At 42.5% G+C, this 12426-nt stretch overlaps 1 protein-coding gene across 4 annotated transcripts in view; it reads left to right on the forward strand.

Moving 5' to 3' along the window:
- LOC125461085 (dynein axonemal heavy chain 11-like) overlaps positions 1–12426 on the forward strand; it is a 466228-nt gene that overhangs the window by 359585 nt on the left and 94217 nt on the right. For all 4 annotated transcript variants that reach the window (XM_059654665.1, XM_059654655.1, XM_059654658.1 and 1 more), the window contains 3 exons: positions 1805–1975; positions 6658–6780; positions 9299–9492. In XM_059654665.1, the coding sequence (XP_059510648.1) occupies positions 1805–1975; positions 6658–6780; positions 9299–9492 (488 nt within the window). The remainder of the gene's footprint in view (positions 1–1804; positions 1976–6657; positions 6781–9298; positions 9493–12426) is intronic.

The following is a 12426-nucleotide window of genomic DNA, read 5'->3' on the forward strand; positions in this document are numbered from 1 at the left end:
TGGTTCCACACATAGATGTCCTTGTTGGCCTCCAGTGACTGTGCAAGCTTCAGTCCATTGTTCCATTTACTTCTCCAATGCTTACAAGCTACTTTTATGGTTGCATTTTTTTTAAACTAAACATTGAGGCTCATTGTACATTTTCCCACCATCTTCAATCTAGGCCATCTTCCAGCTTCAATTGCTCACAAAATTCAGACTGAGATTGTGTCACCTGCCTTCCACATGATCAATGCTGAAGGCAGGAATTTATTCTTCTTTTCATTCAGACCTGTCTAACCGTCAATTATTTTGGCTAACTTATTTCAATGAGCTGCATAGTACGTATACCTAAAATCTTCTCCCAGAAAACGCAATGGTAAATCAAAAGCAAAGCATTTTCCAGTGAACTCTGCCTACCTCCATGATGATGTAGCCTGCGCTGAGCTATTCTCAAACTGACTTCTAAGTTACAAAAACAGGAATTGCTGGAAAAGCTCAGCAAGTCTGGCAGCATCTGTGAAAAGAAATCAGAGTTAATGTTTCAGGTCTGATAATCCTTCCTCAGAATGTTTCTTGGCACTTATAGCATCCACAGTTCTTTTGGTTGGGATTTTTAAGTTAATTATGCTTCATTTGTAATTTCTTCTTTGAAACAAACATCTCTAACTCTCTATTCAAATGTTGAATGTCATTACTGCAAGGATAATAGATATCGTACTCCAGCTGTTTAGCTAAAAAAGTGTACCTGCTGTTCCATGGTCTTAGATTTCAAGCTCCTCACCCCTTAACTCAATATGTCCATAATCTTTTAAGGATAATAGACACCAAGCTTCCTTTAATTGTATTTATTCCATTTTCCATAGTTAACTTAAATTTTAATTCTTAAAACAGCATGTTTTTAACCTAAAAAATATATTTCAAAGCACATAAACCATGATCTAAGTTTTCAGCTCATACTGTGCAATCAAGTGTGTTGTTTTGAATGTTGAAATAAACTGCTGAAACACACCTACTTTCTAAACAATGTAGATTATAGCAACAAGCGCCACAGAGTATGCAATATATGCTTTGCATGAGTCAGGTTTCTAAGACTACAAAAATGTTAGTGTCAACTGTTACATGGGTAATATTTTGAAGAAGTTGAAATCCACACTTTGTCGTTGGTTTACTATCACAGAGTTGCTAGGTCAGCACCTGTTCATGCAGACTCCATCCCCAGAATATAATTTCAGAAGAGCCAAAAGTACATGCATTTGGATTTTTCGACAAACATCAAGAATTGATGATACAGCTTAAACGAAAATGAAAATTAAATGATGTTTTATCAAAACACAGGAGTTGGCTTTTGCATAAGATCGACCATTACTAAACGAAACACAGGATATGTTGCCATCAAAGAAATCTACCTATCGGAATGACACATCCATTAATTTCAGTGGACAGAAAACCATGGCAAGCATAATTACAATTTGTCAATATTGTGTCTTCCATGCAGGACAATGCATTGTCATCTCTCAGAGAGTCATCTTCTTGCCTTATCTGGAGGTGATACAGCAGGATCAAAGGTTGATAGTTTAACTGGTTGATTCCACATTCATTATTAAATAATGTATAAATGACAATTTAAAAAATAGTAACCACAGGTCTGTATTGCTGTGCCATGAAGAATAATGAGGCATATCGACCTAGTGCTGCTCAGGAAGAGGAAAAAAAGAGGAAATAACATACCAAGATAAACTCCCATCATCATGTTTGAATCCATATAGCATGACAATCACACTAATGCCTGTTGGTTAACTGAGGTATTTTTAATTTACTTTAGGCCTTTAACATGGTATTTCGTAAAGCTATTGAACGGACAGAACAGTCAGAGGATCTGAAGGAGCGAGTAGCAAACCTTACAGACTCCATCACACATTCTGTGTTTCTCTATACCAGCAGAGGTCTCTTTGAAAAAGACAAGGTTGTATTTATTTCTCACACAACTTTCCAGGTAATTTTTTGGTGCAAATTGTCTTTGGTGTTTTAGTCATTCCAAAAGTTTTGCGGCCTGATTCACTACATTTCCAGCATTGTGTGTGACCAGTAAATGTTGCAATTCACTATCCATTGACAGTATAGATTATCAAAATCCTTGGGTTTTCATTCGCAATGTATTTATCAGAATGCTTAGAACGGAATCTTTAATTGTACAATAATTTGTTTGTATTGATGTTGCTAATGAGATTGCTCTATATTCAGTCAATAACTTCAATATAGATTTCTTATTTGCAAGTCAGAAACCTTAGGTGAGTTTGATCCTTTAATTCCCTGTTAGCAAAAATATACCTAAGTCTCTAACTGGTTCATAGTAAGTAATTTTCACATAGGGAAGTTACGTTTTGCAGTTTAACACATTACAGAAACTCAACTGAAATCTGGATTTTATAATGTGGCAGCCTGCAGTGAAATATATTTGAAAATGAAATTGTTTGCAATTATTTGTTATGAACCTTTTATCCTACTACAGCCTCCAATAATTAAACTAATAATCTTAACAAAACCTTTGAAAAAGGAGTAACTATTAGAATATAGTTACATGTCAAGTGCCTATCATAGAGATGCATATAAATTCTTATTAACCTGGTCATACTGAAAAAAGATCAGCCAAATTGCTGTGAAAATTGTCATTGTAGAATCCCAGCAGCAAAATTTCTCTAAATATTTTCTATTTTCTAATTAACTGTGCACTATTGTTTAAATACTTATTGTTGAAATTTTGCCCTGGAAACCATTTTTGGAAAGGACAGTAGAACACCATTCATGAAACAGGAAAGCATCCATATGCAGTTCATGGAACAATTCTTGCATTTTAAAAATGTCCAAAACGTTGCCAGCCAGTGCGACTTAGAATTAGATGTGATCAGGCTGAAAACAATGGCTATGAAATTTTCGAAGGGCACCCCCAGTTAAGAAGACCCAGCAACTGTTTTGGGAATTGAGTGCATGAGTTGCCTGCAGTGTTCAAATCAAAACAAGTGATTAGTTTGAGCAGGAAAGAGTCCAGCTTGGTTGCCTGACATATTTAATAAAATTATTTTATAAATTTGATTTGCTGTTAAAGGCTGTTGGACTTTTAATGTGGCAACTTTTCTTGGAATTTTAGGATAAATGTAACAACAAACAAAAGGTTTTCTGTCATCATGCACAGATTATCTGAAATCTAAGCAGCTTTCGCGTCCAGTCAGCTAAAATTTCAAATAAAAGCTGAAATAACTGTGGATGCTGTTAATCGGGAACAAAAGCAAACATTGCCAGGAAATCTCAGCAGGTCTGGCAACGTCTGTGGAGAGAAAATCAGAGTTAACGTTTGGGGTCCAGTGACCCTTCCTCAGAATTGATGGTAGCTTGGAAAATGTTGGTGTATATGCAGAAAATAGGGAGGGGGATTGGGTAGGGAGTAAATGATAGGATAGAGCTGGAAGAGAGAAAAGAGCAGTTGGATGGACAAGGCATTAATAACAATCTGGTTACAAGTGTGAATAGTTGTTAATAGGGACCATTAGTGACTAACAGTAGGTAATGTGTAATGGCAGGCTATGTGATAACAAGGCCTGGTGTGTGGGATAGGTAGGTAGGACATGGATGAGTGCAGGCCCTAAAATTATTGAACTCAAACAAAAACAAAGCTGCTGGAAAAGCTCAGCAGGCCAAGCAGCACTGGTGAAGGAAAGAACAGAGTTAACGTTTCAGGACCAGTGACCCTTCGTCAGAACTCAATATTGAGGCCAGAGGGCTGCAGGGTCCTCAAACAGAAAATGAGGTGTTGTCTTCCAGCTTACATTGAGCTTCGTTGGAACTCTGCAGCAAGCCAGAGACAGAGATGTTGGCCAGGGAGCAGGGTGGTGTGTTAAAGTGGCAGGCAACAGGTAACTCAGGGTCTTTTTGTGAGCAGAATGTAGATGTTCAGCGAAACAGTCGCCCAGTCTACGCTTCATTTCCCCAGTGTAGAGGAGACCACATTGTGAGCAACAAACACAGTAGACTGGATTCTGGGAAGTGCCGGTGAAGTGTTACTTCACCTGGAAGGTATGTTTGGGCCCTTGGATACTGGGGAGGGAGGAGGTAAATGGGCAGGTGTTACACCATCGCCGGTTACAGTGGAAGGTGCTGTAGGACTGTGGGGATGTGTTGGGGGTGAAGGAAATGTGGGCGAGGGTGTCCCAGAGGGAACAGTCCCTGCGGAAGGTGGACAAGGGAGTGGAGAGAAGTACGTGTCTGGTGGTGGTATTTCACTGGAGGTGGCGGAAATGGCGTCTGATGATCTTCTCAATATGGATGCAGGTGGGATGGTAGGAAAGGACAAGGAGAACCCTATCGCTGTTGCAGAAGGGAAGAGAAGGGGTGACGGTGGAAGTGCAGGAAATGGGTCAGACCCAGTTGAGGGCCCTGTTGACAACAGAGCTGGGAAATCCATAGTTGAGGAAGAAGGTGGACATTTCGGAGGCTCCCTAGTCGAAGTTGGCCTCATTTGAACATATGCGACTGGGGTGGAGGAACTGAGAGAATGGGATGGAGTCTTTATAGGAAGTGCGGTGTGAGGATGTATAGTCCAGTTAGCTGTGGGAGTCAGTGGATTTGTAATGGATATTAGTGGCCAATCTATCCCCAGAAATGGAAGCAGATGTTGAGGAAGGGAAGGGAGGAGTCAGAGGTAGACCAGGTGAAAATGAGGGCAGAGTGGAAATTGGAAGCGAACTCGATGAACTTTTCCAATTCTGGATGAGAGAGGGAAACAGTACCGACGATATCATTGATGTATCATAGAAAGAGTTGTGGGTCGGGGCCGGAATAGCACGGGAACAAGGAATGTTCCAGTTATCCCACAAAGAGACAGGCATAATTGGGCCCCATACGGATACCCATGGCCAACCCTCTTACCTGAAGAAAATGAGAAGACTTAAAAGAGAGGTTGTTGAGGGTGAGGATGAGCTCGGCTAAGCAGAGGAGGGTGGTGGTGGGTGGGGATGTTCAGGTTTTTGTTCAAGGAAGAAGCGAGCACCCTAGGACCCTCCTGGTGGGGAATGGATGTGTAAAGGGATTGTCATCCATGGTAAAGAGCAGGCGGCTGGAACCTGCAAACTGGAAATTTTGAAACTGGCATGAAGCATCAGAGGAATCACAGATGTACGTGGGCAGGGATTGGGCCAGGGAGAGAAGACTTGAGTCAAGGTAGGAAGAGATGAGTTCTGTGGGGCAGGAGCAGGGTGAAACAATGGATCTGCCTGGACAGTTCTGTTTGTGGTGTTTTGGAAGAAGGTTAAAGTGAGCTGCGTGGGGCTGAGGTACTGTTTGCTTGGAAGCAGTTGGGGGGGAAAATCACCAGATGAAATGAGATCAGTTACCATAGTAGATACAATGGCTGGATGTGTCATGGTGGAGTCATGGTCCAGGGAAAGATTGGGTGAGGTATCTGAGAGCTTTGCAATGCAGAGGTCAGTCTGCCAGACTACAATAGAACCACCCTTATCAGCAGGCTTAATAACAAAGTCAGGGTTGGATCTGAGTCCACGGTAAAAGGCCAGAGGGAGGAGCCCAGGTGGAGGGAGAGTATTGGAACTGGGAAAAGGGGTCTGTGGGATGAGGAAAAGACTTTTTGTCCAAAGAAATGAGCGTGGAGACGAAGACAGCAGAAGAAGATTTCAACGTCAAATCATGCCTGAAATTTGTTAAGGTGGGGATGCAGAGGAATAAAGCTGAGGACTTGGCTGAGTACAGAATGTTCAGTATCAGAGCGCAGAAAGTTAGGAGGGATGGTCAATACCCGACAGGAGGTGGGGTTGGGCGACGGGATGGAGTCAGAGGGAATGGAAGGAGAGGAAGTTACCAGAGAGCCAGGAGTATCTCTAAGTTGTTGCGTATTGTGGACCTTGATGACTGAAAGGAAAATAAAAAGTTTCATGTTAGCACAGCAAATGAGCCGGAGGATGAAGTGGAACTGCAGAGTCGTGCAGCCGTGAGCCAGCGTAATGCCATGCTGTTGGAGAGAAAGGTTGAGAGTGTGCATGTGGCACCGCGTGGCACTGAGTGTGGATCTCAGGATGTGATGAGTGCACCTGTCTATGGAATGTTGAACGTCAGAGAGATATCTGTGATCCTGGGAGGATTCCAAACATGAGGGATGAAACTTCTATTTGAATCCATGTGGGGTGAGTCTGTGCTGGAGGCAGTGACAGAGCAATGTGATATGGCTGTGGAAACGAGTTTTAGCAAATACTCAGTCAAACACCAAGAGTGACAGTGAAATTAATGTTGGTGAACAAGAAGAAAGATTGGCAGGGAAATCCCATCAGTGAGAGGAGCAGAGCTTCTTCAAGGTGGGCGTGCTTAGCAGGGATGTGGCAGTGAGTTAAATACTGAATAAAAACAGACAGAACTGCGGATGCTGTAAATCAGGAACAAAAACAGAAGTTGTTGGAAAAGCTCAGAGGTCTGGCAGCATCTGTGGAGAAAAAACAATCAGAGTTAACATTAAGTCTGATATTTTTTCTGCCAGACATGCTGAGCTTTTCCAACAACTTCTGTTTTTGTTGTTGTTTTGGTTGAGCTAAAATTTCTCCTTTATTGTTTTGAAACATACTTGGAAAGGATACAAAAAGCCTCAGATTGAACATTTTAAATTGTTTTATTTTACAGATCCTGTTGATGAACGGTGAAATAGATCCAGAAGAGCTTGACTTTTTCCTGAGATTCAAAGTAGAGCATTTGTGCAAGAGTCCTGTTGATTTTCTCTCCACTCAATCCTGGAGTGCCATCAAGGTCATTTTAGGTCGCTTGTGTTTTTTATTTCGTGTGGGAAGCAATTTTGAGTGTTTTCTATATTTACTGTTGATGTAAATACAAGTTGTTATACATGACCTATTAGAATAATATTTACCACATGTCCAGTTAGTGTACTTAATGCTCAAGACAAATCTACGTGGTCTGAATCGGGACCTCCTATTATTTTTTATTCTGAAGGAAAATAGATAGTGTGACTGTTGTTTTCACATGTGTCATAAGCATAGCCTACATAAAGGGAGGAATAAAAACTGAACAAAGAAAACATATGCCTATTTTGGAAAATGACTAATTTTCCTTCCTTTTGAGAGTTGCTTAAATATGTAAATAGCAGTGGCATAGTAGATTATAGACTCTGGAGGGAGATGATTCGGTGTGCAACATTGTGTTATAGCGGTGTAAATAGTTGAACAATTTTATTTAAAAACCTTACCAACAAGTGAGACTTGGATGTCTCTTTAGATCATTACACAGCACACCACCTCTTCTATGATCCATCACCACGATAACAGAATTGTTGTGACAAATATAGTAGTTTACCAGCAGTTTTGTGCTTGAATAGATACAATTCTATACAGTACAAGAAGAGGCCCTTCAGCCAATTTTAATCCTTATTTAGACTGTATTTCTTCTATATCTCAGTGGTCAGCTATCCTATAGTTTCATCATCAAAAATCACAATATCTCATGCATGCTGATAGGACCTGGCTCTGCTTCGTCAGTATCTCTGTCAACTTTCCTCCACTGGTTTGAATTTTTTACACTGTTTCCCCAGAATCAAATTCTGGCAAAAATCTTCTCCACTTAAATGCTGGGAAGAGTGAAGTCAGTGTCTCAATCCTGAAATAACTTAAGCCGTTTTCTTTTTATTCTCCCTGATGGTTGTCTGAGGCTGAATCAGACTGCCTGCAATCTTTTAGTCTCTGAGGTGAGTTGCCAACCCTGTTCCTTCACTAGCACCAGACCTCTGACTTCTCCCTACATAGTATTACCCATCTCCAATCTAAGTCAGCCCATTTTACATTCAAATCTGCTCTTGAAGTCGACTATGTTTTAGTCAGCATTAGACTCAACTATTCCAGTCCTGTCTTTCATCCCTTAATTAAAGCATTGCCCATATCCTAATTCATTACAGCCCATTCAGATCTCATACCTGCTCTGAACAACCTTAACATTTAAAATTCTTAACCTGGCCTTTAAACCCCTCAGCGGCCTCAGGTCTTCCTTTCCTGTAATGTCTTCCAGACTGGTAACCTCTCTAGACCCTACATTCCTCCAATTGTCATCATTTATGCATTCCAGTTTCCTTGAAGCTACAATTGGTGGCAGTGTTGCCCAGTTTCACATTGATACCATTGGGCTGCAGGGTTCCCAAGCGGAGTATAAGTTGCTGTTCCTGCAACCTACAGGTGACTTCATTGCGGCACTGCAGGAGGCCTATGATGGACATGTAGTCTGAGGAATGGGAGGGGGAGTTGAAATGGTTGCGACTGGGAGGTGCAGCTGTTTATTGCAAACCAAGTGTTGGTGTTCTGCAAAGCGGTCCCCAAGCCTCTGCTTGGTTTCTCCAATGTAGGTGAAGCCACAATGGGACCAGCAGATGCAGTATACCACACTGGCAGATGTGCAGGTGAACCTCTGCTTGATGTGGAAAGTCTTCTTGGGGCCTGGGATAGGGGTGAGGGAGGAGGTGTGGGCACAGGTGTAGCACTTCCTGCGGTTACAGGGAAATGTGCCCAGTGTGGTGGGGCTGGAAGGGAGTGTGCAGCAGACAAGGGAGTCACGGAGAGAGTGGTCCCTCTGGAAATCTGACAAGGGTGGGGTCAGATTGCAGATGGCGGAAGTGTCGGACAAAGATGCATTGGATCTGGAGGTTTGGGGGGGTGGTATGTGAGGACGAGGGTCATTCTCTTTTGGTTGTTGTTGGGGGTAAGGGGTGTGAGGGATGAGTTGTGGGAAATGCGGGAGACACGGTCAAGGGCGTTCTCGACCACTGAAGGGGGGATGTTGCAGTCCTTGAATAACGAGGACATCTGAGATGTATGGGAGTGGAATGCCTCATCCTGGGAGCAGATGCGGTGGAGGTGAAGGAATTTGGAATACGGGATGGCATTTTTGCAGGAAGGTGGGTGGGAGGAGGTGTATTCTGGGTAGCTGTAGGCTTGAAATGGATATCGGTTTCTAGGTGATTGCCCGAGATCGAGACAGAGAGGTCCAGGAAAGTGAGGGAGGTGTTAGAGATAGACCAGGTGAACTTAAGGTTGGGGTGGAAGGTGTTGGGGAAGTGAATGAACTGTTCGAGCTCCTCATGGGAGTATGAGGCGGCGCCGATACAGTCATCAATGTAACGGAGGAAGAGGTGGAGTTTAGGGCCAGTGTAGGTGCGGAAGAAGGATTGTCCACTTTTGGACATTGAGCAGTTTTTCCACTGCCTCCGCCTCCATGCTTACTTCTTTAACCAAACAAGATAGAAATGTATGTGTTTGACTGTTTTTAGACTATGGCGATGATGGATGAGTTTCGTGGATTAGACAGAGACATTGAAGGCTCAGCCAAACGCTGGAAGAAATTTGTTGAATCAGAATGTCCTGAAAAAGAGAAATTTCCTCAGGAGTGGAAAAAGAAGAGCTCACTTCAGAAACTTATTATGCTCAGAGCTCTGAGACCTGACAGGATGACATATGCCGTGAGGTAATTGTTCCAAATTGTGTAAGGAATGTGTGTAATGATTTGAAGGCTTATCTGCAGAACACAGTTCTGAGGAAGGGTCATCGGACACAAAACGTTAACTCTGTTTTCTCCTCCACAGATGCTGCCAGACCTGCTGAGCTTTTCCAGCAACTTTGTTTTTATTCCTGATTTACAGCATCCACAGTTCTTTTGGTTCTTAACATTAGCTTCAAGTTAATCCATCACGACAGATCTACATTGTTGATCTTTATTGATTTCTGATTGGATTACCTTTCCTGTTGGATTTTTTGTACCTAGTGGAAATGTAAATTTGTGGTAGGCAAGTATTAATTCATTAAATGATTTCCATTGCTTATCTACCATCGTATGTGTTAATGTAGTTTCCCAATTCACCTCTCTTATCTTCATGATTTACTTTGTTTATGTGTAAGACCCTACTTTTGGATTGAACTACATTACATTCAAACTTGATTTCAAATTCTATCATAATATGGTCACTGTTCACTGGAGGCGCCTTTACAGTGAGATTATTAATTCACACTTTCTCACTGCACAATACTAGATCAAAATAGCCTGTCTATACTTAGTTCCTCAACACAATTCCAGAGTGTGTTCCAGAAACTATCTTGCATACATTCAAGAAATCCATCTTCCATAGCAATACTGCTAACTAGATTTGCTCAGTCAATATGTAGTTTGAAGTTCTGTACTAACCTTGTTACATACACCTCAGATTTACTGTGCCCTTCATTACCAATGCTGTCCGGTGCCTGAAAATGACTTAAACAACTGCACCTCCCAGTCGCAAACCATTTTAACTCCCCCTCCCATTCCTTAGACGACATGTCCGTCATGGGCTCCTGCAGTGCCACAATGATGCCACCCGAAAGTTGCAGGAACAGCAACTCATTTTCTGCTTGGGAACCCTGCAGCCCAATGGTATCAGTGTGGACTTCACAAGCTTCAAAATCTCCCCTTCCCCCACTGCATCCCAAAACCAGCCCAGCTTGTCCTCGCCTCCCTAACCTGTTCTTCCTCCCACCTATCCCCTCCTCCCACTTCAAGCTGCACCTCCATTTTCCACCTACCAACCTCATCCCACCTCCGTGACCTGTCTGTCCTCCCCGGACTGACCTATCCCCTCCCCACCTCCCCACCTATACGCTCCTCTCCACCTATCTTCTCGTCTATCCATCTTTGGTCCGCCTCCCCCTCTCTCCCTATTTATTTCAGAACCGTCTCCCCATCCTCCTCTCTAATGAACGGCATAGGCCCAAAACGTCAGCTTTTGTGCTCCTGAGATGCTGCTTGGCCTGCTCTTTTCATCCAGCTTCACACTTTGTTATCTCTTTCCACAAATGTCTGCTGTCTCTTGCTGTTTCTTAGTTCTCCCCAATCTCAAGTCCTCACTCGCTAATACACTGATCCCCCTCCTCTATTAATAGTGCTACCTATCTCCCTTATCTTTTTGCCTGTCCTTCTTAAATGTTGAATACCTTTGAACATAGAGTTCAGAGCCTTGGTCACCTCGCAGCCTAGTAAATAAATGTTTATTTCCATTTACGCCATCAATTCATCTACATTGTTGCAAATGCTGTGCGCATTCAGACAAAGTCCCTTATTTCGTTTTTTTTAAATTACTATTGCAATATTTAGTCTGATCTGTTGATACACAATGAAGTTTGTACCATCTTCTGGCCACACTCAGATTATCTACATAGTATAAGCTCTGTGTTTTCAGTAGATATAGAAACAGGCTGACTAAATTCCTGGCCCAGCAGCATCTCAGGAGCACACAAGCTGACGTTTCGGGCCTAGACCCTTCATCAGAGAATCTGATGAAGGGTCTAGGCCTGAAACGTCAGCTTTTGTGCTCCTGAGATGCTGCTGGGCCTGCTGTGTTCATCCAGCCTCACATTTTATTATCTTGGATTCTCTAGCATCTGCAGTTCCCATTATCACTGACTAAATTCCTGAACTGATAGGGTGCTCTTGGCTGATGATCTCTGGGTTTTGGAGACCATGAGATTTCCCACCAAGGACTGGTTCACCTGCACCTTCAGAGGAATGTACTTGGCTCTTGGGAGAGGACGCAACATGTCAGGAGTTGACAACAGGGATAGGTGGCGTGTCCGAGAATGTAGAAAGGAGCAACAGGCAAAATACAGAATCATTTTGAGTAAACTTCCATCTGATTGCCCTCCAGATAGTTCTGTACCTGTCAGCTGTGAAAGTTGTAAAAGACCACATCCTGTTTTCTCCCTTGCCCTTGTACTCTGAGTTCTCTTCTGCAACCCAGCCAAAAACAGTTCTAGTGACCTACTTTAACATTGATGTATTGGCACAGTGCACCTGATGAATGCACGAGAGGTATTAAATTGCATTAGGATCATGACGAGAGATACATAGACTGAAATGTGAGAAATTGCATAGAAAGAGAAGGATGGATAATCTTGCAATGTAGGTGAGGTGTGAACTGTGTTGGGTATGGAGTGACAAAGGCAGGGAGAAGGGTCAGTAATTGCAAATACAGTGAATATGTAGTTGTATACTGTTTTCCTGGCTTACTTCATTAAAGAGCAGTCTGCACTTACCTTGCCTACACTGAAATCAGGAATGTGATGGCTGCTTCTTTCAGATTTAATCATTCTCAGCAGGTCTGGCAGCATCTGTATTGAGAGACAAAGTTAACGTTTTGAATCCAATGACCCTTCATCAAGTTCTGAAGAGCATTTACTCAGCTCTGCTTAGTATCTCCAGTAATTTCGGTGTTTGCTTCAGATTTCAAGCATCCGCAGGTCTTTGTTTTATTTTGTTTGATTTCTTCATCCCGTAGCTTGGAGTATTTCCAAATCAATTTCTCACCTCCTCCTAGCAGTGCATTAAGCAGTGCACTGTTAAATTGAGGTATAGGCCTTGATCAACCTCATTCAG

The sequence above is a fragment of the Stegostoma tigrinum genome, chromosome 2 (genome assembly GCF_030684315.1).
Source record: "Stegostoma tigrinum isolate sSteTig4 chromosome 2, sSteTig4.hap1, whole genome shotgun sequence".
NCBI classification, from domain to species: Eukaryota; Metazoa; Chordata; class Chondrichthyes; order Orectolobiformes; family Stegostomatidae; genus Stegostoma; species Stegostoma tigrinum.